This window comes from Sardina pilchardus, chromosome 21 (assembly GCF_963854185.1).
Source record: "Sardina pilchardus chromosome 21, fSarPil1.1, whole genome shotgun sequence".
Lineage (NCBI taxonomy): Eukaryota > Metazoa > Chordata > Actinopteri > Clupeiformes > Clupeidae > Sardina > Sardina pilchardus.
Genome location: NC_085014.1, coordinates 14892511 through 14920398, shown reverse-complemented (window position 1 = coordinate 14920398; position 27888 = coordinate 14892511). Strand labels below are relative to the sequence as shown.

Below are 27888 nucleotides of genomic sequence, written 5' to 3'. Positions count from 1 at the left end.
TTACGACGGAGGATTAGTGCCACATGAAAATAATATTTTTTTTAATAACTTCAAGAATAAAGTCATAATGTTACGAGAATAAAGTAATTAATTACGAGAATAAATTAATTAATTATGAGAATAAATTCGTTTATTACGAGAATAAAGTAATTAGAATATTCTCATAATTAATGACTTTATTCTCGTAAACTAATCGAAGTTATGGAAAAAATATTCTTTTCATGTGGCATTAATCCTCCGTCGTACTCATCTCATTTACAAAATCCCAATAAAATAACTTAAAATAAACTAAAACTATCACTAGCCTATGCCTAGCCTAGACTTCTAGTTTAAATCTGCATTGCCTTGTATTTTTTAACCTTAACCTTTAACACAATTGTCAAATGTAGGCACTATCATCTCACTATCTTCTCATTTTTTATTTTTTTTTTCGCATTTAACTCACATTTTAATCTTAATTGTTTGTCCTCTCCCAGTGCTAATAATCATCATGCATTTCTTCTTCCTTACCTAACATCACACTGCATAAACTTCAACTTGAACTTCATCAAGCTGTCTGACACGTGTATTTACAAAAATACAATGAGAACAGTTGAATGCAAGAATAGTTTGAGTTTTAATGATGCATTGTTCCTCTGGAGAAAAAAAATAGCAGAAGTTCAAAAAGTAAAAGAATAAATGTAAGTTTTTTGTTTGGTTGGTTCAAGTTGTTAGTTGAGCTGCCCTGGCGAGACCACAGAGGACCTCCTCTTAAAGAAAGATCTGATGCAGGTTAAGAAAGTCCGTCTCTTCTCAGGTGAGACAGAGGTGGAGCATGGCTCCTCATCCAAAGCGACCGCACAGGAGAAAAAATAGCAGAAGTTCAAAAAGTAAAAGAATACATTTAAATTCAAGTTTTTTGGTTTGGTTGGTTCAAGTTGTTAGTTGAGCTGCCCTGGCGAGACCGCAGAGGACCTCCTCTTAAAGAGAGATCTGATGCGGGTGAAGAGAGAGTGTCTCTTCTCAGGTGAGCCAGAGGCAGAGCATGGCTCCTCATCCAAAGGGGCCGCACAGGCAGAGGACTCTGGGAAAACTGAACACAAGGAAGGTTGGAAAAGGTGACTTGATGAATGTATGAATTTCTGATTAAAAAAAAACCCCAAATACTTTGATCATACAATACAAAATATGAATTAGAATAGATTCATATTTTGGACATGTGCACTTGGACACAAACCTGTGTGTGTGTATACTTACCGGCAATATTGTCAGTGGTGCTGATTGCTGTGGTTCCATCTGTGTTGGCATTTTTTTGGCTGCCTGACTTGTTTCTCTGAGAGGCAGAGCAGTCAATCATTATTTATACAAATCTTGAACGTGTGGCATATCATAACAGTATTAACATAATGTAAAAAGGTAATGTTACCTTAAGGCAAGACTTCATCTTCTTCAAATTTGGAAGGAACTGAAAGCATCCCTTCCTTCTCTTGTCTTTCTTAGGTATAGCGACATTATCATTTGTCACATCAGTCGTAATCTCGCTAATCAAAGATCTCACAACAGTCTTCTCTACTGAGGGGTCCTCTACCTCCAAGGCCAACAGGACACTGTTCTTTGATCCATATTCACTCAGGAGGTCATTGTAGATAACTTTGAATACTTTGCGAATGTTGACACCAGCAGGGCAAAAGTCAGTCTTGGAGACGCCAAGTGCTGCTGTGAGCTCAGAGAGCACCTTGTTGATGAGTTTGCTGCATTGATCCAGCATATCATCAGAGAGTGAATCCTCATTTTGTAGCTTTGACAGCAGGCGAATCATCAGCACAGACACAAGGCTGGAGTAGTCCGTAGAACCTTCCTGACTGTCTGCACATTTCTCGTCCTCCACGAGTCCTAAATCTGGTGTGTTGAAGGCAACATCGGGAAAACCAGACTCCTTCAACAGAGTTTCCATATCCATAGGCTTACGCGTTGCCAGGGAGATTATATTCATGACGTCAGCTACCATCACATCCATGGCAACCTGCAGTACCTCTGCCAGAATCTGAGACGGTGATTCCGCGGCGCGGTCCTCTCCGTTTCTGGCCATGGAGCTTAGGCCACCTGGACAGGACACTGAGGCAGCGGCTGACCTCAGGGGGGCACCTGCACCTGACTTCCATGACGAGGGCAATTTGAAGCAAGGCAGAAATAAATCCTTCACACACTCCTGTGCGAACATTCCTACAATCTGGCTAACCATGGCTCCTTGAGGTACATCCTGGGCCTGTTTCATGGCAACAAGCGCAGAATCGGAGGCAGACTTTGCAGCAGCAACAGTTTGTCTACCCTTCAGGAGAATCTGGTAAACGTCCTCAATCAGGTCATGAGAGGGCTGAATATGTCCCTGGGAAAGAGCCTTTTCTAATCTCTTCCACACTGAGGTTAGATGACCCTGAGAGAGCGGGCTGGAGCTCTCCTCGTTTTGCAAGCCGAGCGTCGAGGTGATGCTGTTCACAGCCCTCACTACGGTTTCATGCGGTACACATGCAGAAGCCTCATCCTGAGGCAAAGCACTCAAGTCAATGTTCACAGCCACCAATGTGTCTGCTGCCATGGGGGCTTCAGTGGAGACCTCTGGTATGACCACAGACTCTTCAGGAAGGCTCTCCTCACTCCAGTTTGACCAACTTCCTTCTGAGGTACCAGATAAGGAAGAAAGGGGCCTATCCTGGTCCAGGTCAGCTTGGCGGTCCACCATCCCAACACCTTCAATGAGTGAATCAATGACGACCTTTATCTCCTTGACCTTGTCGTCAGAACTTTGGAACTTGCTTGAGTTTGCAAGCTCCGCCTGAATACAAAGCAAGACTTGGCCGATAGCTTCTTTAGCTGAAGCAGAATGCACAGCCTTCCTTTGGCGGCTTGACAGCTTCGTAAAGAAATTTCTGAGATTCAACTGCAAGTGACCGTACATATCACGTGTGGCGGACCAGACTTTTAAATCTTGAGTCAGGGCATCTTGGGCTGGGGAGTTCATCAGGCATCGGACTCCATCTAGAACGGTTCCCACGACACTGGATGCGACGGAAACAGAATCAGAGGCAGGAGAGAAGCCTAGAGGGTTGTCCAACATCATGGGTCCAGTAAAACTTTGCGCTAATTTAAGCAGCACCTGGCTCACTTCCCTAGTCACAGTAGTGTGGAACTCATCGCTGGAGAGTTTGTCTGCCATTTCAGATTTCACAAGGCTGGACTCATCAGAATCATGTGTGCCAGAACAGGACAGTTGGGTTTCTAGCTCAAAGATGATGCTATCTGCGACGGACGGTACAGCAGAGTTGGAAGAGTCAACTGGAACTGACTTTGGTTTGAAAAGCATCAACATCTTTCGCGTCACTGCTTTTGCACAGCCATTGCAGCCCTCGCTTTGACACTTACAGTGCGTAGAGACCTCGGAACACACCGAATGAGTCTGATTGGCCTGAACTGGTAAGGCGCGACTTTCGGTGGGGTCCTCACTCAGGGATTGGGCCTCAAGCTGTTCAACTTGGCCTTTTCCCTTGCACGACACATGGGCGAAAAACTCTCTCACGGTGTCTTCCACACTTTGGAAAATTGTTGAAACACCTGTGAAACAACCTCCTTTTGGAGTCCCATTGTCACAATGCAGGGTCTCAAGACAAGTCCTCATGCCATTTACAAACTGATCAACGATGCGTCTGGCTGCAGAATTCACATCTGGAGTGGTCTGTTCATGCTCCAGCATTGGGCCATCCGGCGAGCATGGGCGCAAAGAAATGCAGCCACTAACTGCCGTAAGCATCACATCACTCGCTGCCTTGAGAGCTCTTCTCTTACACTTTTCACTGCCTAGGTTTGAGAGGCACGGAAGAGATGCGCTTGCTGGCCTGCCAGACAGTTGCTCATCACATTTGGTGTCGTCAGTTGGTGATGAGCCGGATGACGACCAGTCTTCGGTTTCGGACAGGATGCCGTCCACAAACTCTTGAACAGGTGTATGCAAAATCCGTTCCCGTGAATACCTGGGCAGGTATGAAAAAGCCACATTATTCAAAACATCTATGGTGCAAGAGACCAGCTCGTTCTGGGTCATATGGCACACCCTCACAGCGGCAAGGGCTTGGTCACTTTGAGCAAGGACCCTCAGCTTGGACTCACTAACAACGGAGGGCACTGTTTTCACAGAGTCATGGGAGCTGTGAGCATCCTCCATCACTCCCGACTTCTTCTCCATCACTTTCTCACTCTGGTGAACAGAAGAGGTTTCACTCAGCTTCTTGAAAAAGTGCCACAGCATGGCGCGCACTTTGTGATAAAGCCCTCCGGTGACTACGGCTCTCTGGTTCTTTAGGAGGTGTGGACGGTCTCCGCCCTGAGCAGCCGATCCCACCTCTTTCTCCAGAGTTTCACACATGGGCGAGCTTTGAGTGAACTTAACTGCTGACATGATGTCAGCTACAAAAGCATCAACAATTAGAGAGGCAGTGCTTTGGACAGATGGTGTGGGAGAAAGCAGACCTTCGTTTCTTGGTACGGCATTGCTTTGTGGCCGGATCTCAGCACTGAGAACATCGCTGACGGCCTTTGTTGCCTGGCTATGGAAGTCTTCACAGCTAAGTTTTTGCATCTCTCTGTGAGCCTGGTTAGCCTTTTGGCTGGCAATCTCTTTATCGCTTACTGAAGGCTTTTCTTCCACTAGACATAGCTGAGTATCTTCGACAGAAGTGCTTTTGTCAGTCAAGATTCTAAGAGCCCTTTTCATCGATGCCAACAGTGACTTTGCCTTCATGTTTCCATCAAAACATGTTTCTGCGGCACTGATAACAGCAGTCATAGCTTCTCCAGTAGTGTACATTAAGGCTGTGTCCAGTTCTTCATTTTCCTCCACAGCCAAAATGGTGCCTGTCTCAGAAATGGCATGAGCATCAATCAGAGAAGTCACAATGTGAACCAACTCACGGCTCTTGGTCTCCTTGGGGCCATGCGGCATCTTGCAGGCCTTGGCAATGTTGAAATTGACCATGTCAACAACCTCTCTGACGATGGCATGGTTCAAGTGGTTCGAGTTGGCTGCAGGGCCGACTCCATCTAATTTGCTCAGATTCTTCTGAACAGAGTTCCGGATGCTCTCCACGGATATCCCATAATTAGCTTTCAGGAGTCCACTGAATGAAGCAGCTCCAACAGATGAGCAAGACCTATCAGACAGAGGAAAACACTGTATCACACTGTATACACTACAGTATATTAGTCATAGTATAATTATTATCATATATACTGACATTATCATAATCTTTCATAAACCTACCTCTTTGGTGACAACTCAGGTGTCTCTTTGAGAGCCATTACACACCAAGAAGGCAGCCTGCTAGTGTCGTTCTTTGGAACAATATCCACCAGGTTACCATGCTTGAGAATCATCACATCTGTTTCATCCTCGATGTACATGATCGACGACGACGATGATGACGCACATCTGGCTGGTGTCTCACTGATAGGCTTTTCAGGTTCATCCATTGCACCTGACGCTGGTGGACTCTCTGGGTCTTGTATCACCAGTCTCACAACAGCTGGAATAACAACCTTGAGGGCACTCAAGGACACCACCTGTACTATGCTTCTGCATACTTTGAAGACCTCGACCCTTGTAACCTATTTTGAACAAGGACAATAAATCAGGTTGTTCTGCATGACCTGTTGACCTCTGAAACTAATTACAGTGCATGAAAATATTGAAAATATTGTATTGAAATATTGTATTGAGAACAATGTTGTCTAAGTAATCAAATGCCAAAAGCGGAGTGTACCACACTCAGATTAGCACCACTGTTCACAACACTTTATGTACAAACTCAACTTTATGGCAACCACCATGTCTACCCTAGCAACACATGTTTGACATATTTACATTGCATTTGATGCATTTTCATTTCACAGGTAATTCCTTGCAATCACATTTCTAGGTATGCAAAATTATTTTTGGTAACATATTTTAAAAAGATTAGATAGATAGATTAGATAGATTAGATAGATAGATAGATACTTTATTGATCCCCAAGGGATCAATAAAGTCATTAGTCACTAATCACTCACAGGGCCAATGGTTCCTTGAGATATAGCTGTCCATTGCCTAGAAGAGGTACACTATGTCATTTGAGTGTTTTTGCAGATTAAATCATAATAAAATACTATTTCAGGTAGGACAAAATGAGACACATACTCTTTCTCCATGTCCTTTATGTAGGTACAGACTGACAAACCCTCAGGCAGCCTCACGGTGTGAGCTTTCACCTTCTCTTGCTCCGCAGAGGGTGAGGGAGGTGTCAGTGGAGCTGCTATACAGACAGAACAACAGATGTAGGTTCCAGGTTACAAATTCATTTTGATATCACAACACTCATGTTACAAAAGAGAATGAAGGGGGTTAAAGCCTTACCGCCATCATGTGTGGCACTTTGCTCCTCAGCAACCAGTCTTTCACTGGAATTCACCATTTTCTAAATATTAAATAAAACGCTTTTTATCATTGAAAGGTGGTTTCTAAATAATATGTTATTTTTCTCATTATTATTTATTATCAATAATAAACAATTCCCAGTAATATGGCTATAGCTGAGATGTAGGCTACGTAGGCCTACCTCATCCCTGTGATATGTCTCAATTCGACCACAGCATTTTCAGAAACGGGCTTCCCTGTAATCGATGTGTGATCAACTAAATGAAATATTGCTGAGAAGAACTTTGTATAATTTATTTCATTGTGACATCACAGTCGAGCAGGCCTTTCAACGTAGGGTAGGCTACCTGCCGTGCGTTGCCTATCACTGAGAAAATAAAACATTTAGGAGAAATCAATGATCATATGATGACATATTTAGAAAATATATCTGCAACCAGAGCATTCTCTGATTATTAACCTATCCCACTACAAATGACCGGCTTTTACTTTGACAATATAAGGCCTCTTTTTCTTTTTACTGTCCGTCTGTGTAAAATGTCATATCAACATCAAAGCCATCGATATCTCATGGCTTTGATCAACATAATAACAATAATGTCCCTCTAGCTACGATCGTCATGGTCGTTGCACATGCACAACTACATATCCCAGAGACCCTGAAAACGGAAGTCTAAGCTTGTCCATGGAAAGAGAGAAGTTGAAATGCACAGTATCGAAACCGTAAATGTGAGAAACGCCTGAATTTCGAGGTTGTCTGGGATTATTATAAACAGTTTCAGGTATGTGACTAAGTACTGCAGTTTTCACGTTATTATACAAGATACATTTATGCGACCGAGGACCACAGCTGTGATCCTTATTTAGTGCTAATGTTAACATTACCCACCGTTTCAAGCATAGGTTAGCTACTTAGCCAGCTAAATTGTTAGCCTTTTAAAATGCTTGTCGATCACTAAATTCGGTAATAACTACGATTTTGACAGATGGATAATATTAGCGAGCCGCCTTGCTTGAAACTAACAGGGTAAAGTTCTTGGAGAGGTTGACACCCGGCGGATGGGTAATGGTAACGATGGATGACAAGACTGTTTACATTCATGGCAAAACGTTTCCCATCATATGGATGTTCTTTGACGCCGATATTAGTTCAATCAAATAGTATAAATGTATTAGCTTATCGTTTGCATTCGTAGTGCCACCAGTCCATGCTGTTCGCTTCAGTTTTCTCGTTGAATGACGGTCTTTTGCATACATGTAGGATTCATCTTCATGTTTTGGTCAAGCCTTGTGAACACGCACAGATTACTCAATTTCTATGAGGTCATCACTGGTTTTTAACTTTGTGTTTAAGTTTTCATGAAAATCTATTGTGGCCTAAAATATTCGTAGTCATCCGAAATGAAACTGAAATCACACGAAACACTTTTGGAGGACGCGAACACTATAGCTTGGGTGTTTATTTTTTGTTGTGTGTCTCATTCAACAGGCCAGGGTAGGATCTCCTTCATCCATCTCTTTGCTTGTTGCTATGGCAATTCTATTTGCTGTGGTAGCTCGAGGCACCACCATCCTTGCCAAGCATGCATGGTGTGGTGGAAACTTCCTTGAGGTGACTGAGCAGATCCTGGCCAAAATACCTTCTGAAAACAACAAACTTACCTATTCACATGGCAGGTATGGGGCAGACATTGAGCTGATATGTCTACATTCTCCACTGGTTCATTTAGCTTTTGGCATCAGAAGGTCAAGAACACTAGAACTTTTGAGGTAACACTATTTTTGTTCCACCTTCAGCTATCTCTTCCATTACATCTGTCACGACAGAATCATCTACCTGGGCATCACTGATGATGTAAGTATGGATGTTTTTTAGATTTTATACATTGCAATTATTGATATAAAATGTGCAGATACGTGGAGAAAAAAAGAGAAGTTTATCGCTAGCTTGCAGTCTGCATCCTTTGAAACCCACATGCACCAGTGAATGTCTATTCTCTGTACATTGCTCTTAATGAAAGGACTGCACATGTACACATAAAAAAACCCCATATGATTTCGTTTCATACAGGACTTCGAACGATCACGAGCCTTTAGCTTCCTCACAGAGGTGAAGAAGCGCTTTCAGACCACCTATGGCTCTCGGGCACAGACGGCCCTGCCGTACGCCATGAACAGCGAGTTCTCCAGCACTCTGGCAGCACAGATGGTGAGCCCCTTGTCCTGAAACACTCTTCTCATCTCTACCCCACTGTTCCTTTTGTTCCATGCCTTCCCACGTGTCTGTCTAATCAAGTAGAGAGCTTTAAAAAAAAAAAAAAAACTTAAGAAATTGATGGCCATATAGCCATAACTGCCTCTCTCCTAATGGGTGAGATACTTCAGCGTGCATTGAATGAAGGACTGATTTGTTGATGCATCGTATTATAATAGGCTATCACACAACATTGTTTAGGCTAACCTTTGCTGATGTATGATGTGCTTATGGTACACATGTGCTGAAAATGGTTATGCTGACCAGTTAGTACTAGAGGGCATTTCTAATGGGTGTGTGGGTTAATGGTTTCCATCCCGAGGAGGCGTCGGTATGGTGGCAGTGGTTGTGCAGGGAGGGGCTGGCTGGGATTAGGAGGCCTCACGGTGGCCTCTGAAGGAGCTCAGCAGAGTGTCGCGGTGGGCTTTGCTCCCCCTGTGCAGTCCTGTGACGGGATCAGGGAGCACTGGAGCCTCGGGGCGGTCACTGATACAGCTGAGCTTCTTCTTCACGGTCATAAGCCTTAGCTTGGTGTGTGTGTGTGTGTGTGTGTGTGTGTGTGTTTGTATGGGCTGCCACAGTCATAGAACCCAGAGAGATGTTCAAAAATAAGAGTTTTTACATTCGACTTGCACTCATTGACTTGTTTTCATTTTAGATAGCTGGTAGGCTGTTAGATATGTTTGAGCGTGTTTGGCAGTGAAGTAACTGTCAGCAGCCCAGGTTGTTTTTAGGTCAGTGCGAAAAACTGTCTCAGTGCAATTTTAGGATGGTAGTCTGAGGTCAAGTCTGACATACGTATATTCGTCACTGTTTTGGACTATTGGTCAAAAATATATTTCTGTGCTCTCTGGGAAATGATCACTCTGCACCTCATGAAAATGAACAGTTACATACAGAACCAACCATCCACAGAGCTTGATATTAGTTAAAATAATAGTGCTTCTGTTTCAGCGCATTAGAGTCTGTGTGATGAAGTGGACACAATGGGAGCATTCAAATTATTGTCACATTGTCGGTACATTGTGGATATTTGTGAATGCGATGTCAGTAGTGCAGCTCTAAAGCAAGAAAACAGGTCGGTTATAAATGGCACTGCAGAGTGGCACTGTGATAAATGTGCCGCTAGATAACGGCCATAGATTTCTACAGTACAGTGGCCTAACCGGCGTTTCAGTTTCACTACCAGTGCATATTATTCTTTGAATTTATTTATTTGTTTGTTTGTTTGTTTGTTTTTGCCATTGACAGAAACACCACTCAGACCCTCGGGGGTCCGACCGCCTCACAGAGACGCAGATGCAGGTTGATGACCTGAAGGGCATCATGGTGCGCAACATTGGTGAGGAAGGAGGGGCGGGGTCAGCACACCACACACGCTTTAAAAAAGAGGGTTCTACATAGAACCATGCAGGTTTAAAGAACCCCTAGGGGTTCCTTTGATGAATCCTTCAAAATGGTTTAAAGACCCATTTAGGGGTGCCATATGTGAAGCATGCAATAGAACCATTTTTGGTTCTATATATTACCTTCTATTTTCTAAAAGTGCTGTTATAATGGTATTATGTGTGATGCCTGAAAATCCCAGACATGCATAGAAAACAAAATGTTGTTTGTTTTGTTTTTTTTTGTTGTGTAGATCTCGTGGCCCAGAGAGGGGAAAAGCTTGAACTGCTCATCGACAAGACGGAGAACCTGGTCGATTCTGTGAGTCGTAATTTCTTCCTGACCTACTTATGAGCAAATTATCTGTCCATCAATTGCACCTTTTTATACTCACGACATTGACCCATCTCCCCCCCTTCCCCTGTGTCTCTGTCCTCCAGTCGGTCACCTTCAAAACAACAAGCCGCAACCTAGCTCGTGCCATGTGCATGAAGAACCTGAAGCTTACGCTTATTATAGCATTGGTGGTCCTGGTAAGCGTAGAACAGTAGCTTGCCATATCAAATTCATTATTAAATTTATATATGCAGTAGATTTCACTGAAAACTACTATGGTGTATTGCCATTCAGGAGGAGATCTACTATACAGTATGTTGTTGGTGTTTCCAGGTAATGAGGACACTACCCGTGTGACTTTGTATCTTTGTCTCTGCAGGTTGTGCTTTACATCATCGTGTCCGCAGCCTGTGGAGGCTTGAGCTGGCCCACGTGCCTGAAGAAGTAGGGAGAAAAACGCTGATTGAAAAAGAGGGGAAAATAAACAACAACAACAACAACAACAAAAGAAACGAGTTAACGTCAAACCTCCACTCTCTCTCCCTGTGGTCCGTAAGGGAAAAAAAAGTAAACGACGACAACAACAAAAAACAACGAAACCACTATCTCTCAAGAAACATTTGTATCACTTGAGCTCCCTACTTCCTTTCGCCCGGTACTCCTCCTCTCCTTCGTCTCATCCTGCCTGCTCCTGGTTGGAGGAGGAGGTTGAATACAGTGGTGCCTGATGCACAGATGAGGATGAGGAGCTGTTGTAACACCCCCCTCCCACCCCCACCCCCATCTCCACACCAGCCAGTAGCAGAGATGCAGACTCCATTGTGGCAAAGAAAATACCTTTTTTTTTTTTTTTTTTCATGTAATTTTCCCCCCCTTTGGTGTTCATGTCAATGCAGTAAGATGCAGTTGAGGATTGACTGACTCACACACATGACTGACTAGACCCAAATGTGTTCCTAATAACTAGTGTTTAATCTTGAGGTTGAAGTCTGGTTTCCTTTCACGTTACTGAGAAGTGTCAGGAGATCCCTTGTTCGGGGTCAAGCGATCACTTGACTTGCTTACTACCAGAGAGCACGTGCACAAGAGATCGGTTTGTCACTCGTAGTGTCAGAGATCTAAGTAACATTGGGTTTCTGCTCAGGATGGTCACTGTTAATGGTTATGGGTGCTCAGAGGTAAAAGAAAGCACACATGTTCTGTCTGATTGTTAATGTTGCCCGTGGCCATTTTGCCAATAGGTTTTGATTTTAGTCAAGTTAAATAGACTTATTTTGGAGTCTTGAGTTTGCAACTCTTTACCTACTAAACCTCATATGATTTTTATATCATAAAATGTAAGGAGCCTTGCTATTAGTACGTGTAGCCATCATTTATTCCCTTTAGAAAACTGAGTAGGACTGTCTGCCACAGAGCATTTGTGCCAAGGCACAAGTTATAACTATCAAATTTTAGCTTGTACCGAAAAAAATATCTTTGAAGAAAACAAAAAACAGTTTTGTGAAATATGCTAATCAATGTCCCAAGAGGGCACTGTTCTGAGGTTTCCATTTTCCGCATAATGTGAATTAATGTGTTCGGTACATTATTCAAACTATGGGCCAACACAAGCTCCGAAGCCCTGCCAGTCACCTACAGTATAATTCAAAATTCTTGTCTTTTAGAATTTACAGAGATAGGCTGGATAATAAGCCAGAACGTGTACTCTGTCTGAACCACAGTCTTTTCCAATCAATTGTAAAATTAGGATGCTTGATCAGCATGCATGATGGTCGTCCTCTTCAGAACATTAGAAATGCTTTCAACACAAGCATTCTGTGAGAGATCTCCTTCCGCCCAATGCCATTTTACCTTGTTGGCCTGGACTCATATTGAGCTTGGCTGTAAGTGCAGGATTGTCTGTGGCATTCAAAGACTTATATCAGGAGAACACTGGTAAGCCAGATGAGTTGTTGTCACCATGGCGACAAGCTCTGTTTGGGTGTTTTGGAGAGATAACCATTTTCAGTCGCCTTGTCCCTATGTTTGTTTGTTTTTCCAACAATGCACTTTTTACATTATTCATTTTGCTTCCTGCCATGATGTCTATAATCATGTAATTATTTAAAGATTGTCTATCTAAAATTTTAAAAGAAAATAAAAAAGTATAGTAAATATGGTTTGACCTTCTGGTTTGATCAGTGAGCATGATTAATATAAAACTGATATTGTTAAGGTACAGTAACTGGAAGATAATGGCATCACTGATTTCAGTTCATCTTTGAGGAACTGAAACTGAAAGGTACACGAAAGAAGATACTGCAAGACAGAGATATTTTTAAACAGCAGGATCACGGAAACGGGCATTTTTATTGGTTCAGTCTTGTCCAAAACAACATTCACAGTGGTCTAACCAGTCCAAACGGACAGGTTCTTCATCAGTTTGTATATCTGATTCACTCATCTCTCACACTAAGGTTGCCTATCTGATTTCTTTTCATCACAGACGTTGGAAATCAACACAAAAACAAGTGCAATATTGGCAAGACCGCTGCAATTACTATTCAATTTCCCCTTTTTTGAAATTCAGATGGTTTATAATAGAACATTAAGAGCTGTTTGAAGACGGAAGGAAGTCATCATCACTCTGTATCCTGAAAGTAAATCAATGATTACATAAATACATGGCTGCGATAAATACACTTGGACCAACTGCGTATTTCAGAGGTTTACTTTCCATAAGCCGCATTTACCTTCAGCTCCAAATCTGACTTTCTCTGGCCCCTTTTGGTCTCTCTCTTTCTAGGGCCAACTCTGTTTGTCACCCCTGGAAAAAAAACACACAGTCAGGCCCCTTATTGTTGAGTAGCCACAAACATGACACTTGCACCGCTAATTGATCCAAACTGTAGTCTTGGATATCTCTGTGTAGGTCAAACTATTTTGCCTTCCAAAGAATTTTCACGTGGAGATGTATTCTGTTTACAAATGTTGTTCAGTCACTACTAGTGCATTCCACTGTACGTTAGCCTTGTGTTACTCCACCAAGCAGAGGCCCAAAGACAAGGCAGTTGATATGATGTGGCATCAACAGCTGAATCCAAAATACTTGTGTGCATTTGTGTGCGTGTAAACATCCTTGGCCATGGAAGCACAATTCTGAATGATGCTCTCACCATAGTCACTCAGTGTAGGGGGTGCCTCGTGGTCCTGTGGGCTGTCAAACTGAGGTTCGTCTGATTTTTTGTAGTAATAATCCTGATTGGGGGGACCAAATCGCTGCGATGACAAACAAACATTCTGTTAATAATCTGGTTTCTTTGAAACCATGGTTCTCCGAGGGAACAGGAAGAGATGATCTAAGTTGCTGAAGCAACATTTTTTTTTATTTTTTTATTTAGATGCATCTTGTTCCCTATGAGAACTGTGATGGGAGAACTATATAGGACCTATAAATTGATACAATTTCTTCTTCAGTCATGTGAGACATGAGTCAAAGCTACTTCCTTCAGTTTAGCTAATCCTCTTATAGTTAGTCTAATAAGGCGTGCTTGCTGAGTGAGAGTCTGTCGAAATGAAACCGTGAGGTTTTTGTTTTTCATGTTCCCACTCACGGGACCTACCTTGTCAGGCCACATGAAACTGACAAACAGGATCAAGGGAAGGCCCACGGTGAAGACGTACACACCCCAGAGCCACGGTCGCTTCACTGTGGCCACAAACAGCTGCTCAAGCAGCCCAGGCTGTTGGATGAAGAAAGCAACGTTGTTAGTTCAAATAAATAAAAACGCGTTTCAAGAATTACTCATAATGCACAGTCACAGTATAAAAGGTTGATGGTATGAATCCATGTATGCAACAGGAAAGCTACTACCTCCCTAAGCTAAACTCAAATGGGTCAGGGTTAACCTTAATTGTACGCAGTCCTACTGTCACTGTGTCACTCAGGGAAGCTACACGAGGCACGTAACTGGCGTTCCGTTCGTGACGCATAAAATAAATATTCGAAGACTGGTGTATTTCTTTTTCATGTACGTGCTGCTGTCAAATCTGGTGAAGCTACTTCCACTGATTTTATTGGAAGTTAATTGTTGCAGCAGATGCTATGTGAACGGAAAGCTTCAGTTACGCGCTTAGTGAAACTTCCCTATAAGAGTGACACAGTGACATGATATGACTACACACAAAGGCGTACACTGACCCATTTGAGTGTAGTGTGTCAGAGCTCACACTTTCTTCACCCTTCTCCAGTGTCTGCCTCTTAGGCAATATGTCTCCTCAGGCCACTGTGGACTTCATTAAACTCATTAAACTCGGCAAAGATCCTTAATTTCTTCAACTGTCTCTGCTAAAGGCTTGTTTGGGATTCCAGCATTGTTCCAGTAGCCTATCAACTGAATTGATGATGACATGAAAAACAGCTGCAAAACTGATGTTCTGTTCTGAAGCTGTGAAAATATTCTCCATGACAATACCGTAATTTCACGTTTTATAACACTTTTATGACACCTCATTCAGGCAATAACTTTAAAATACCATTGGACCACAGGAATGTTGTGTCACTCTGTGATGGTAATCTGAGATTATTCAACACCAAGTGTCGACAGTGAAATTGCGCACTAAGTTCAGTCACACTTCTTTACCGTCTGCCTTTGTCCCCAAGTGTCCTGAGTCCAGCGGTTGGCAGTGTTGAGGTCACCACACAGCAGGATGTTGTCAAACAGAATCTCCGTGGTCAGGGACCACAGCTCCAGCCCAACAGCTGCCACGGGGGTCATCCTGAAAGGGTGCTGGTCCTCGAAGTACCCGGGGTTTGGGATGGAGCGAGACTGCCAGGCCCCCTTTTAGGAATGAGAATCAGAAGTTCACAAATTCACTATCCCAAATGATCAGAATATTCGTTCCGTGTTTTCAAGAACCCCCACAAGGAGACAGAGGGCAGTGAATAATACTGGAAAACCAGCACAGTTGTGAGAATACATTGATTTTGAAGTTTGGTGTGTTTGAAAATACATTGATATTGGCCTCTGTGTATTGATACATTATGGGCAGATGTACCATGAAATATTGACGACCAGGCTTGCAAACATGGTCAGATATAATCGCAAGCAACAATCAAGACTAACAATTGGAAGAAGAAGGAAGTCTTCCCTTTTAGGACAACACAAGAGATCTATAAAAGATATAGTATAGACTCAATGTGTATAGCATGAATGCAGTCATGTATGAATGAATGCAATCACTGTTCTGTGTTCTGCCTGCATTCCTTTCCAGTAGGAGTCTAACAAGGCCTTAAAGCAGGGCCAGACAGGGCTATTTACATTTAATCATTCCGCAGACACTTTCATCTATAGCTGCTTACAGTACAAAGAAGGCATTTACATTTCTGCCCTGGTTGCACTCTGTGGGAACAGGGAAATCTACAACCTCAGCAACATATGTAACTGAGTACCAGGAAATGCAGGCAAAATGGTGAGAGCAAAGAGAAATGGGTGCAAAAGTCAGACAAAATAAATGCACTACCCCCACTCCCACCAAAATACTGACAACCACTTTAGTCCATTGCTGTTAGATATTTTAAAACCATATCATCTGAAATAACATGCTGCAAAAGCAGTGGGCTTGAAATTCACCATAAATTTAGCTACCCACATGACTGATTCCAAAAAGCCATGGATTTTGCAATACTTCATTGTGACATCTTGTTTCCAGTGCAGTCGTGACTGTAGCTCGTACCTGATAGTTTGGGTTGTCAATCATAGGAGGCTTCCACTTCCCTCTGTAGGCAGGGTTATGGACCATAGGTGGGCTCCAGGGGCCACAGCCAGTAGCATGAACGCATGAAGGGTTAGGAACCAGAGGAGCAGCCCACTCGCCATCCATCTCCTCTTCCCTGTGGACAGAGAGCTTAGCATGAGCTTTATTTTCTTTACATGGAATATGCAAACACATGAGCTAGTGTTGCCAAATCTCCATCAGGGACCATCACACAGAAGAGGCCAAGAAACAGTTGCCAAATTTCCATCACGCAGAAGAGGACAAGAAAAAGTTAATGCTGCCACAGCCATAAAGATTATGTCAGGAATGACAAATACACAAAGTTAGATTAAAAAAAAAAATATGATGCTCTGAAATTGCTTTTACAGTGTATATGTACTTCAGAGCTCCATACAATGCACCGCCATTTTAGGTATCTGGTTATAAAAAAAAAAGACTCATACACAACAACCCCAGATCACATGTCCAGTCCATGCTCGCACTGTTATTCTGTAAAGTGCACAACCCTGACAGGAAGTGCTCAGAGGCGTATGACTCGCTGACTGTGATGTGATCTCATGAGGGGATGTGTGGCTGCCACTGGCACTGGCGCAGGCCGTCTGTCTGTCTGTCTGGCTAGCTCGCTCGCCGGCTGACTCACCAGTCGTCTGGGGGCTGCGCCTCGGGGTCGGGGACGAAGGGCGGCTCCCCCTCCAGCCAGCCGTCCGGTCTCTGGACCGCAGGGTCAGGGATGAGCTCTGGGGCTTCCTCGTCCCTGCAGTGGACAAACACAATGTCAAAAAAAAGTTTATATGTTTGTCTTAACCTCTCACCCATTTATCTATTTGTGGGGAATTTATCCCTTTTTTTCAATGTTTAGCTATTCCCTAATCATTATACTATTAACATTACTATTATCTTTGTTATTAACTGTATTATTATCTGTAACCTTAATATTATCATTATTTTATTGAATGCTTTGGCAACTCTGTAAAATGTGACATTCATGCCAATAAAGCATATTGAATTGCATTGAATTGAACTGAATGTCACTCTCAATCAGAAGGCTCCAGGCCACCAGGAGACTAAAAGCTGTATTACCATGTTCACTTCTCCCACATGCCAATTATTCTATAAAAAATTGTGTCATGTCATTACAGGTTTATAATAAATAGCCTGGTTGTATTTGGGTGGTTGAAGTGTCAAGGAGAATTTGATTGGGCTTTGCTGATACTTTATTTTGACAAACGTTTTGAAAGGTTCTGGCAAAAGAGGCTACATATCCCTTGAACCTACTGCCTCTCCTGATATAAACATTACTGCCAGCTATCTTATTTTGTTGGAATAGGGATGTGTGAGTTGACACACCAGTCCTGGGGTTTGATGACTGTGGGGTCTGGGATGTAAGGTCTGTCATCCCAGCTCTCTGGGGCAGTATCCTCAGGGTCCAACACTTCCTTGGGAGGATTCACTGGAGGGTCCATGTCCTTCAGCAAGCTGCCTTTACTGATGACCGTGAGGTCGATGAGAATTTCATAGGTGTTATCTGGATACAAGCCTGGGAAGCATGAGAGAACACTGTTAGATTACAACATTGACCGCTCATGGGTTCACGCCATGCTAAGCAGATAACAAAGACCAGGAAGTACTCACTATGACTGGCACTACTAGTGATGCACAAGAGGCCTTTATTGTGTAATCACAGAGGTCTCTGATCCACTCACTTTAATGATTGAAACCCCAAGAACTGTGTGAATCAGAAAGACAAAGCATGCAGCATCAAGTGTGGGGCATAGATCAGTAAAACTGCTGCATCGAGCCACTTTAAACATCAGTGTCCTGACTGATTCAGGTCTATGAACAAAATGCGTTTGCTCTCTCTCTCTCTCTCTCTCTCTCACTCTCTCTGCAGGTAAGACTCACGCAGTGTGTACAGATGAGGTTTGCGGTCCTTGAAATAATCACTCAGATCTACGTCAGGCTGCCGTGCATGCTTCTCCTCGTACTCCCCCGTTACTGGGTTACGATGGCGGAAGATGAAATGAACCTTGTGGCTCTTGCCACATGTATCTGGTCCAAACATGATGGTATACGGGGTGGCATCATTGAACTGGGTCTGGGATGTCATAAAAGAAAGGGATAGGTCAGAACTCATCCAAGTGCTGTAAAATAACTGGATGATGTTCTAAAAGGGAAGAGATCAATTTCAATCAGAATGATCGTGTACGGTCCGCCATGTGTGACATATTTGGAGTGAGTTAACATAACGTGTCATCGTTTGGCCAGAATTAAGTTGAATAATTCACAAGTACACTATACACAAGCTTCATAAGACAGTTCTAAAAGGCATAACAATTGACACTTACTAAACGGAGGCCATCATAATTAGAGAGGAGTTTGATGTAGGCTCCTCCACAGTCTATGCCCCTCTGGAAGTGCACTTCATACCTGTAGGTGGATGCATCAGTTGCGTAATTGAAAGTGTAAAGGGGCACACATCAGGCAGTGAGCTCGTCTGTCATTCACAACTAACTAAAGGACAGCGTTCCCATTATAGTAATACAACAATACACAGTGATCATGGGATCATGGACACAGCAGATCTAATTATGTCATACATAACACAACAATGCTTTGGTAAAATTATGAAAATAAGTTCTGGTCTACTGACACTCATGCAGGTTGCTTGGGTGGTATTAGGCTACTACCCACATCACCCCCAGACCAGAGCCTTTATGAGGGGAACCCCCTGGCAGAAGCATGAGCCTGTTTTCAGCCACCAAAAACAAAACAACAGGCCAGATGCTAGAACCCAGTTCTCTCCTATTCTCATATCACAATGCTCCAAAGCTACTAGTGAGTCCAAAACAGTCATTGTGAATGAGCAGCATGTGGTGGCTAGTCTGTGTCACTGTGTGTGTGTGTGTGTGTGTGTGTGTGTGTGTGTGTGTGTGTGTGTGTGTGTGTGTGTGTGTGTGTGTGTGTGTGTGACTCACTGCAAAATGAGTGGTTGGTCCCTGAAATGGTACATGGAGCGCAGGTACGCAGCGATGGCATGATGACGACCCGGACTCTTCATCACCAGTCCTCTGTTTCCTGGCAACACCTGATGAGCAGGCTCCTCCAGAGCCCAGTCCCCTGAGACCAAAACAGCCATGAGTCATGTCACACTATATCTATCTCCAATGTGTGTAAATCAATTCATTTTTTGGGTATAGGACAGAAACGAGTCCAAGAAAATGGAAACTACATATCATATATTATGTCTTATGTAGCCTACCATCATATTTCAAATCCATGTCCTCCACTTTGCCTGCCTTGGACAGTACCCAGTTCCTTCCACATGGCAGAGGGACAAATGTAGCGAAGTTATTTATTAATGAAGACTTGGGTTATTAATGTGAATTAGGTTATTAAATGTGGGTTATAATTAATGAAAAGTTATTCTGCAAAATGGGGTACCTGTCCAGTGGAGCCAGGTCAAACGTTTCAGCAAAATGGGCTTTTTCTGGTATGGGCACATTTCTGTAAACATTCTGAAAGGCATATTATGTACTAAGATGTAGTTGTTCCACTTTATAAAAAAAATAAATAAAAAAAAAGATATAAAACTAAAGTAAGTGTATATTAATTCACAAATACATTAGGTCTAGCTAACTATAAACACTCAAACGCAAAAGTAGCCTTGAGATATGCGGGACAAATGAATCATGTCTCTACATCCACTTACCTGACCCTCGCTCATAGGTAAGGTAAGGCAAACGCAGGTGCAGGCAAGAATCGCATGAAGGCTACCTGCCATACCTGCGGACAACAAAGCGATGCTTACAAACAGGCCAAGAGCAAATGATGGCAAAGCAAGTTAACGTATCTGAAGGTTTAACCTTCAAGGTTAGAGAACCTTCAGGCGATCATGATGCAGGCTAGCTTACCTGTAAAATGAGTCTTTGGAAGATAATAGTTTAGCCTAGCCGGCTCATCGACATGCCCATGGTCATTTCCATCCAGTCATAAGAAAAAATAGTCCTATAACATTTCAGCAATTGCCTACCTCGTCCTCGTGTGGCATTGCATGCAGATCTCTCTTGTGCGGAAGTTTGTGGTTATTAAAGGTGGACTTTGATCAGGGAACGTTTTTAATTTCATTGGGAAACTCGGCGCATTAACACGCTTACAAAAGCATGCTGTATCTGTGATTAAAGGGAACTGTAGTAGCCTAATATAGCCTATATTAATTACCATTGTGAGTCAATATTTAAATTCATAGGTATGGACAAGGTTATGTGAACAGGATATGGGGATCCAAAAACAGTTTAGCAGCACACTATAATTTCCAGCTGAACTTAGACGACCAAAAATGTCTATCTTAGTTTTCAAAGATTTGAAACCATTTTTTTTAATAACCACCTAGAACAAGTCGTGATCTTTGGGAAATTAAATCAGATAGGCTACACTATAATGATCACCAATTCCCAGAATGCACCGGCATGAGCACGTTCCAGCACGTTCGTGTATCTGTGACACCTCTTCACCATTGGCCAACTACTGAGAGGAAGCGACCAATGGAAAAGTTACAGACGGTTCCTGGAGTCGTGGCTTTTGACGATAAATTGTGAGAAGAAATGTCTCCGAAACTTTTGTATGCGGCATTGTTACTATTACTTTGTCATGCAAGATCTTCAGATGGACAGAAGAAGAAAGAGGTATTGGCACTACATGTTACCACGGCAAGAGTGTGAACGATACAAATAACTGAATGTGCTTCATTCAATTCAGTAAGCTAATTAACTTCAGTCAGTCAGCTAGGAAGCTTAGCCAGCTAACCTGGGCAACTCTACTCGTCTTATTCAGGAAGTGCCCGCGCTAACGTTAGCTGTCATTGGCTCTGTCTGACACTTCTTTTTGTAACTTTGCAACATTACATTGCTTTAAATCTGTTGATCCTTACTGTGATTGCATGCAACATTTCGGACAGTAAAGTCGTGGCTAGCAAATTATATAGAGCTGCTAGCCAGCTAGCAATAGATTATGATGACAGTTAGCAGCAGATAACGATAAGCTGCGTGCAACCCATGATATGTGAAAACGAGAAAGAAACAGATATACTAGCCAGGAACACATCCGCATCGTAGACTATACTTGGTTCTAACGTAATGTACATTCTTTGTCGTGGGATTTTTACCTATTTGCCGACAGGCTGATAAATATTCGCCTGGCAGGATTTCTTAATCTTTGGTCAATCATCGTTCTGTGGCATTCCAAGTCCTGCATTAAGAAGTCATTTTGATGTTGCAGAATGGCCTCTTATTCTGTCACTTTAGACACTGCATTTTATGTTGGCCAATTCATGCAATAGCCATGTGATCTTGACCTGTGATCAGATGGTCTATGCATTTACGTAGCCTTTGCATTCATGCATGACCAGGATGTGTGACATTATTCAAGTTAGGCCACATCTGTCTACAAGTAGGCAATGAAGCAGTAGTGCTGCCTGCCACATTATTTATAATCTAAGGGACAAGTAAAACACAGACCTGTTGTAAATTAACATGCAGTGTTTGTCAGCAAGGTGACACTTTGGTCTTTCTTGTTTTCAGACGCTTCTCTCTGAGAAGGTCACCCAGATGATGGAGTGGGCCGGCAAGCGCGCCGTCATCCGCTTGAACGGGGAAAAGTTCCGGAAGCTGGTGAGAGCCCCGCCACGGAACTACTCGGTGGTCATCATGTTCACCGCGCTGCAGCCCCAGAGACAGTGTGCTGTGTGCAGGTGAGAGAGAACGAGGAGAAGATGTCATGTGTCATACCTTTTGGAAGAAGTCAAACGTCTGTTAGCCTGGTCACACCAAACCCTCGTACTAATATCGTAATGGTGAAGGGAAATTAAAATTGAGCGGAAGCTTACGGAGAGCTATGTCAGGTTAAACATCTGTGGTATATAATAGACATTATGAAATCTTTTATTTATTTTACAGTGATATGAGAGGACATTTTTTATTTTCTGTATCTTTTACAGACAAGCTGATGAGGAATACCAAATCCTGGCCAATTCCTGGAGGTATTCTAGTGCCTTCACCAACAGAGTCTTCTTCGCATCTGTGGACTTTGATGAAGGATCAGATGTCTTTCAAATGGTAATCTCCAGCTCTGCCTCTGTCAGACACTCTCTTCTGGCAAAAAAAAGCAAACAGAAAATGACTTAAGCAAACAGAATTCTGTAGATAGTGTCTGACAATAATAAGCAAATTACAACGTCTTCTCATTTGTTTGTAGTCAAACACAGTAAAAGAGTTGTGACCATATAGGTTTTATTGGTTGTTTGACCTCCTTCCATTTGAATGAGCTTAGCTGCAAAGGGCAAACTGAAGGTCCAAACTGCACTGATGATAATGGGCCACTCTTTGTATGCTCTGTCCCCCAGCTCAACATGAACTCTGCCCCCACGTTCATCAACTTCCCCGCCAAAGGGAAGCCCAAGCGCGCCGACACCTACGAGCTGCAGGTGCGAGGCTTTGCGGCCGAACAGCTGGCCCGCTGGGTGGCAGACCGCACCGATGTCCATGTAAGCAGACCACTTTACACACACACACACACACACATACGCACACACACACACACACACACATACACACTCATATCCACCAATCCTCAAAGACAACATACTTTTCTGTCCACCAATACTGTACCACTTTATTGTCTTAAAAATGTGGCGGGACGTGAGCCACTTGGTGACCAACTGGGATGCTAACTGGCTGAAGATGAGTCTCTAAGCCCTAATCCCTTGGTGTTGCTGTATTGCGTAAAAGAAAACAGTATAAACGGTCATTTGAAAAAGGTGTTTTGTATGTGTGTGGTGTGCTTTGACCATGTCTGCTGACCATGTAGATCCGTGTGATTCGCCCTCCTAACTACGCGGGGCCCCTGATGCTCGGATTCCTGTTGGCGGTGATTGGCGGACTGGCTTACCTGCGCCGCAACAACCTGGAGTTCCTCTACAACAAGAACGTCTGGGCCTTCTCCGCTCTGGTGTGTACATGATTCTTAGCACTTTGAGATCACTGGTGAAAAGTGCATTATTAATAAAATGTATTATTTGTATTATTATTATTATTATACTTGGCACAGAAGTGCTCTCTCTCTCTCTCTCTCTCTCTCTCTCTCTCTCTCGCTCTCTCCTTATCTATCTCTCTTTCTTTCTCTCTCAATTTTTTTCTGTCTTTCTCTCTTTCTTTCTTTCTTTCTTTCTTTCTTTCTTTCTTTCTTTCTTTCTCTCTCTCTCTCTCTCTCCCCCTCCCCTCTCTCTCTCTTTTCCTGTCCTCCCTATCTCTGAGGAGTTTTTCTTTGTTGGTACAGTAGTACTATATTCTCCTCTCACTCTTCATCTTTGTCCTCCTACCTCCTATTTGGTGTGTCTCTGTCCATCTTACACTATTCTTTCTTTATTTTCTCAGTCCTTCCTACATTTCTGAGTCTTACACAGTCCTGTCATTATCACTTTTTTCAATTTAATCAATGTAGCAATGTTTACCGTAGCTTTTCCGTAGTTGAAAAACAAAAACAGTGCTCTTGAATTGGAAAATGATCTTTTTCTGTCCCCAGTGCTTCGTGCTGATCATGACATCAGGGCAGATGTGGAACCACATCCGAGGGCCGCCCTACGCCCACAAGAACCCCAACACCGGCCAAGTGGTAAGTGCTGTCCCCGAGAGTGCTCGCTGCATGATCAAACGGCGCCAGAAAACCAGAAGGAATAGACGACTTTAGTTGTTGCCGTTTTGGCTCTTGAGCTCGACTGCATACAGTTGTGATTGATTGATGCTGGGCCATGTGCGCTGTAACTCTAAACTCTCCTGGGTGGTATGATGACATTGGTTGTCTAGCTGTCATGTGGAACAGGAGATGGTGTCAAATTGGACAGATGAAAAGGTCACCGCTTTTCAAGCGCTAAAGCCTGGATGAGTTTGTGTCTACAGCTGTAAGCTTGGGTGTGTTAATGAAACGGCTCTCTTCTGTCTTTCTCTGTCTCCTTCCGCAGAGCTACATCCATGGCAGCAGCCAGGCCCAGTTTGTGGCTGAGACTCACATCGTCCTCCTCTTCAGTATCCTTTTAAACACCCCATTCAAAAACCCCATCAGTGCCTCCAAACATTGCCTTTTCAGCGTCCCACTGTTGATCTAGAAGTTGATGACATCATCAGTGTGTGTTGTTGACCTATGCTGAAATACAGTTTGTCTAGAATATAAAATGGACACGTGATTAGTTTCAGTTAGTACATTTTTCATAATGATGAAATTACCATAGTTGTTAACTCCGTATTTCCCAAATGGATGCTCCTTGATTCTGGCGATCAGATGCTGCTGTGACTTTGGGAATGGTCCTCTTACATGAAGCAGCAACGTCTGACATGGACATCGGCAAGAGGAAAAGTAGGTTCCCTTTCTTCTTTGTTGCCTTCGTTTTTTTAATTTGCATAATTGTGCACATTTTGCAAAATAACGTGCAGTGAAGGAAAGGCAGTTTCCCCCCCGAGGGCTGTTGTGAGAGACTGTGGCTGTTGTACTGTGTGTACTGTATAGCAGTGTGCTGAGACACCAAGTCAGACTTGAAAGCATAGATAGAGTTAGGTGGGTGGGCTGCTGAATAGAAAAAGAAAGATTGAGAAAAATGAGAAATCCCTAAATGTTTATGGTTTAAATCTTTATGGTATTTAGCAGACACTTTTTAACAAAGAGGCTTGCAAGGACATCAGTAAACTTAACATAAAATTGAATTATCAGTTTAAACAGTACTAATCAGTACACCAATGTGTACACAAGGCAGGCTTGTGCTCAGTTCCGAATTTTGGAATTGGCCTCCACTCAATTCATGAATTGGAATTGGAATTTGAATTGAATTGCCCCCACCCCACAGGAAGTTGAATTTGAATTTGAACTGGAATGACAGGAAGTGGAATTCAATTCATGGCAATTCAAAGCAATTCCCCAGTCACACAACAGGAATAATGTGTAGAATCTCACATACATTAAGTTTTGTTACTTTGGAAATGTAATTGGTTACTTTATAAGTTGTGTGTTTGTTGCGATCATATTGTGAAACTTCATTGTTTAACACTACCCTTAAATGATGTATATGCATTTCATTGAATTTCAATTCTACTTCCTTTAGTTCAAATTCAAATTGTAATTCTACATCCTGTTTTTGACCTCAATTCAAGTGAAATTCAAATTCAAGAATTGAACAACAATTCTTGAATTCAAATTCAAGAATTGTTGTTGATGGTGCACTGTAATTGAAAGTCGGATGTGTAAACAATTTGGATGTCCACCAGCGTTTAGTCTTCAACAAGTACGTTATAGCCAGTCTTCAACAAGTACGTTATAGCCAACGTGCAGATAACCTGTACAGGCAAGTGGTAAACTCAACTAACCAACTCTACGTCAGTCTTATATTAGGGACGCGTCGCATACGTGCGTAGGAACGTAGCAGAAAGCCCTTAGAGGTATATGGGTCATTTACATGGGCACATTGCATGACAGGATGTGTGCATGCAGTCTTGTTGCATCACATCTGGAGCTCTAACCAATCAGCTGTCTGCTCACACCCCATCCTCTTCCTCCCCCAGTCATGTGTGTCGCTGGGATTGGCCTGGTGGTGCTCTTCTTCAGCTGGTTGCTGTCCATTTTCAGAGCCAAATATCATGGATACCCCTACAGGTACAGTAGCCTCCTCCTCCATATGTTCATTGTCAAGCTAATGCTAAAGGAGCAATGGTGTCATTAAGGCGTAATTACTCAAGTCTAGGGGTGTGCCATATTGATTTTTGTATACTGTGATAATTTGTCATATTGATTAAATAGTTGTTAATGTCTTGTTAATGTGTTTGGATGGGTTAACCTTTTAACATTTAACTAGCCTATGTTAAATTTGATCTATGCTAAACCTGACTTGTCACGACCTCCGTCATACTGAACGATTTCTGTTTCTTGTCAGCTTCCTGATCAGCTAAACACAAAACCATTGAAGAGGAGAACAGGCCTCCGAAAGAGAGAGAGAAAGAGAGACTGAGGATCCCAAGAGGAGTCAGTCTTTGTGTTGAAACGTGCCTTATTTTTTCTGTGCTGGTAGTTTCTGTGCATTGTTGGTTTCTTCTTGTTGTTGTTCAGTTTCCGTTGGCTCCTTTTTTCCCCATCTGTATTTAATTTTTTTTCAATTTGTGCGAAAAGCAGTTTGCATTTATTTTTCATTTTCTCTTGTAAAGAATCCTTTCAAATCTTCACAGTAGGTATGAAGCCAATACAGAGTCTGTCAATTGGAAAGAAAAACGGTGGAAACACATACACAGTTGTTGAACGGCTCCTGTAAATACATAAGTGAAGTATTGTGTGCATAAAGTCTTAAATGGCAAAAAGAAGGTGAATTGTGAATAGAAAGGTGCAGCTGGTTATGGATAGATGATGGTGAGAGAAAAGAAAATCTGGGATCATGCAGAATATACTGACAGACTAGCAGTGTTTCTCTTTTCTACCTCATGGTCAATGTGCATATCACCTGGGGGTATTCCAAGTACGTGGTTTAGTGACAAACCTGGGTCGGTTAACGTGGAGTAAGTGGTAAATCTCCTACAACAAGAGCCCTATGCCATTGTTTTCTTTGGAAAATGAAGCCATGCAGCTCTTCTACTAGGAGGTTTACCACTTATTCTGGGTTAACTTACCCAGTTCTGTCACTACCTCGCCCCCCTGTTTCCAAAGTTGCAGCAACAAAGAAGGCTTCCTATAGGTACAGTTTCACTGCAGATTGCAGTCCAACTGAGGAGATTTGAGACATAATACGAGACGCACTCGAGACGCTTGTGGTGGTAGACGAATGTATAGCAGAGAACGGTGTAGATGTGTGTGTGTTTGAATGTTTCGTTCGTGTTTTTGGACAGCACCGGTGCTGCTGTTCTGATGCCTCAGGTCATGCTTTCTGCCATTCAAGTGCCTTAATAAAACAGAACTGTTTCTCGGTTTGTCCCAAAAAAAGCTTCTCCTTTTTTTAAGAAATAAAATATATTATGAAGATCCTGTTTAAGGGGAGTACACTATTATTTCTCTCCCACAACTGACCTGCTTTTTCTTTTGTGAACTCGTGCATGCATTCATGCATCAGTGATAAACCTCAACATGTCCCCAAAAATGACACAAAAAGAAACCTGACAGTGGAAGTGAATAGAAGTCTAACTTCTTGCCAATGATGAAGGAAATCACATTTTGTCATACAACTTTTCCTTCATCATAGGAAAGTCAGAATAATATACATGTAGCTTCCAACATAAGGAATTCTGTATCAAAGTGAGAGTGCTAACCAGAGTATTCTTCTATCTAAAACTCCTTTTAATAGGCACAGGTGGTCCATTTACAACAATGTTACAAGTATAACCTTACACCTACAGTGTTTACCAGTCTCCAGTAGGTGGCAGGATTGTCACTCATTTTTGTAAGCTGACAGAAAATTCCAAGACGCCACACAGGAAACGGTGGAGTCATGGAACATCGGGAATGAACAATGTTGATTTCACACTCACACTTTTTTCCCCCTTAGCATTCTTACAAAGCCATCGTTTGCTGTCCCCCAAAATTAAGTGTGTATAACGTGATAATCTGTCATAGCATCTGTTTTTATTGGTTCTGAATCTGGCATGATGTCATGAGTTTTTAGAACAATGTCAGGACAGAGCTGAGAGAGGGAGGGAGCCTG

At 42.7% G+C, this 27888-nt stretch overlaps 4 protein-coding genes across 4 annotated transcripts; 2 read left to right on the top strand and 2 right to left on the bottom strand.

Moving 5' to 3' along the window:
* Nucleotides 1-639: 639 nt before the first annotated feature.
* On the bottom strand, nt 640-2846 carry LOC134069135 (uncharacterized). Its single transcript, XM_062525002.1, has 3 exons — nt 1406-2846; nt 1237-1312; nt 640-1072 (listed from the first exon to the last, which is right to left on the bottom strand). The coding sequence occupies exons 1-3, from the start codon at nt 2717-2719 to the stop codon at nt 921-923; spliced, it is 1542 nt and encodes a 513-aa protein (XP_062380986.1). The 5' UTR covers nt 2720-2846; the 3' UTR covers nt 640-920.
* A 4279-nt stretch (nt 2847-7125) lies between these two features.
* On the top strand, nt 7126-12573 carry sybl1 (synaptobrevin-like 1). Its single transcript, XM_062524577.1, has 8 exons — nt 7126-7221; nt 7929-8116; nt 8237-8294; nt 8511-8648; nt 9945-10035; nt 10333-10400; nt 10520-10612; nt 10795-12573. Exons 2-8 carry the CDS (start codon nt 7971-7973, stop codon nt 10861-10863), a joined length of 663 nt encoding a protein of 220 aa, XP_062380561.1. The 5' UTR covers nt 7126-7221; nt 7929-7970; the 3' UTR covers nt 10864-12573.
* Nucleotides 12574-12734: 161 nt separating this feature from the next.
* Nucleotides 12735-20244, bottom strand: si:ch211-274f20.2 (calnexin). Its single transcript, XM_062524576.1, has 15 exons — nt 20084-20244; nt 19882-19955; nt 19614-19687; nt 19432-19487; nt 19148-19289; nt 18518-18599; nt 18075-18267; nt 17520-17709; nt 16813-16926; nt 16131-16287; nt 15038-15235; nt 14018-14137; nt 13571-13673; nt 13148-13221; nt 12735-13048 (listed from the first exon to the last, which is right to left on the bottom strand). Exons 2-15 carry the CDS (start codon nt 19951-19953, stop codon nt 13037-13039), a joined length of 1587 nt encoding a protein of 528 aa, XP_062380560.1. The 5' UTR covers nt 19954-19955; nt 20084-20244; the 3' UTR covers nt 12735-13036.
* Nucleotides 20245-20695: 451 nt separating this feature from the next.
* Nucleotides 20696-27159, top strand: magt1 (magnesium transporter 1). The gene is made up of 10 exons (XM_062524575.1): nt 20696-20854; nt 21749-21918; nt 22165-22282; nt 22570-22710; nt 23034-23174; nt 23748-23837; nt 24184-24247; nt 24501-24575; nt 25772-25862; nt 26140-27159. The coding sequence occupies exons 1-10, from the start codon at nt 20774-20776 to the stop codon at nt 26153-26155; spliced, it is 987 nt and encodes a 328-aa protein (XP_062380559.1). The 5' UTR covers nt 20696-20773; the 3' UTR covers nt 26156-27159.
* Nucleotides 27160-27888: the final 729 nt, after the last annotated feature.